The 1,343-nt window shown below is 52.1% G+C and overlaps 1 protein-coding gene across 1 annotated transcript in view; it reads right to left on the bottom strand.

The window, feature by feature from the left end:
- Nucleotides 1-1,343, bottom strand: part of LOC109378330 (polycystin-1-like protein 2) — a 76,351-nt gene that overhangs the window by 33,491 nt on the left and 41,517 nt on the right. The window contains 2 exon segments of the mRNA XM_019634757.1: nt 352-478; nt 1,131-1,255. Coding sequence (XP_019490302.1) covers nt 352-478; nt 1,131-1,255 — 252 coding nt within the window.

The raw sequence follows: 1,343 nt of genomic DNA on the forward strand, positions 1-1,343 counted from the left end.
GCACGTGTCCTAATTTGGGAAAGGAAAAGAGCCCTGGGTTTGCCATTTCCTACTTATGGAATGAAACCAGAAGAGCTTCATTTCCAATGATTAATTGAACTAAGGCTGCTGGAGAAATTCCAGAACACAGTGGAAAGAGGTGGGATTTGGAAGTCATAAGGCCTGGGTCTGCATCCCAGCTCGGCCACTTTGCCCGTAACCTTGGGCAAGTCACTGAACCTCCTCTGTGAAATGGACATAATAACACTGTGTAGTTGACAGGGCTGTCATCAACATAACTGAGCAAATGCATGAGCAAGTGCTTTGCAAATGCTAAAGGGCTGTTCCCAAGGAGGTTATTGCTGCTGTTACCCTTATGTCCACAGGCTCCTGACTGTCTTTCCTGGAGCCAAAGGCGGAGGCACCGGCCAGGGTGAAGGTTGCAGAGCTGGCAGCAGCAAGGTGCACGGAGGAGCTCCGCCAACTGCGGGGCTGTATTCTGGCCACAAGGTGAGAACAGAGGTGCCCGGAGAGAGAAGACAAAGTCAGTGCCTGAAAAGATCTGCACGCCTCTTGCACTAAAGGGAGCCAGCCCTGTGTTACCGTCAGAGTAGGCAGCTCAGTTTTGATCCCTTTATACAGTTCTGCATGTTTGTGTCAGTAGCTGCAACATAAAGGGCAGCCAGTGCCCCCTACGCTGGGCTGGAGGCCTCATGAGGACAGGGCTTTAGCCAGCTTTGTTTACTGCTGTACCCCCAATGCCTAGGACAATGCCTGGAACATAATGATGGGCAATACATATTTTGTTCAATGAATGAATGGGCTTGGATCAGGGCATTTCTCTAGGCTTATCTCCCCTATTTACTTGACCTCTGATGTCACGGGCTCCCAGCCCTATCTTTTCAGCCTTTGCCCTTGTCACCTCTGATTAGACTAAGGACCTGGTTTCAAATGCTACCTCTGATCAGGGTGCTGCTTTGGGAAACTGCCCTTGGGATCCAAGAGGGCAGCCCTTCCTACTTCTAGGTTCCCTCACTTCTCCCACCTCCAAGTTGGTCTCCTGGGCTCTGCCTATCACAGGGTTTTGTGGGTGTAAAACGAGGCAGGTCAGGGGACAGGTTTTCTTGGAGACTCGCAGTCCAGTTGGTTACCTGTTTGTTTAACCAGAGATGGAGGGGGTGGCCGTTGTGACTGGAAGGCCGCTGGGCAGTCTCCCCAGCAGGAGGGCAGCCTGCACACGCTCCACAGCTCTGAGCAGCTGGGGCACTGTGGCCATCTGGAAAAGAAAGCAGGGGATATTGCTACAGACCCGTCTCCATATACCACCTCTGGTTACTGTCACAGGACTAGTGTGGGACCTTCGG

This window comes from Hipposideros armiger, unplaced genomic scaffold (genome assembly GCF_001890085.2).
Source record: "Hipposideros armiger isolate ML-2016 unplaced genomic scaffold, ASM189008v1 scaffold_19, whole genome shotgun sequence".
NCBI lineage: Eukaryota > Metazoa > Chordata > Mammalia > Chiroptera > Hipposideridae > Hipposideros > Hipposideros armiger.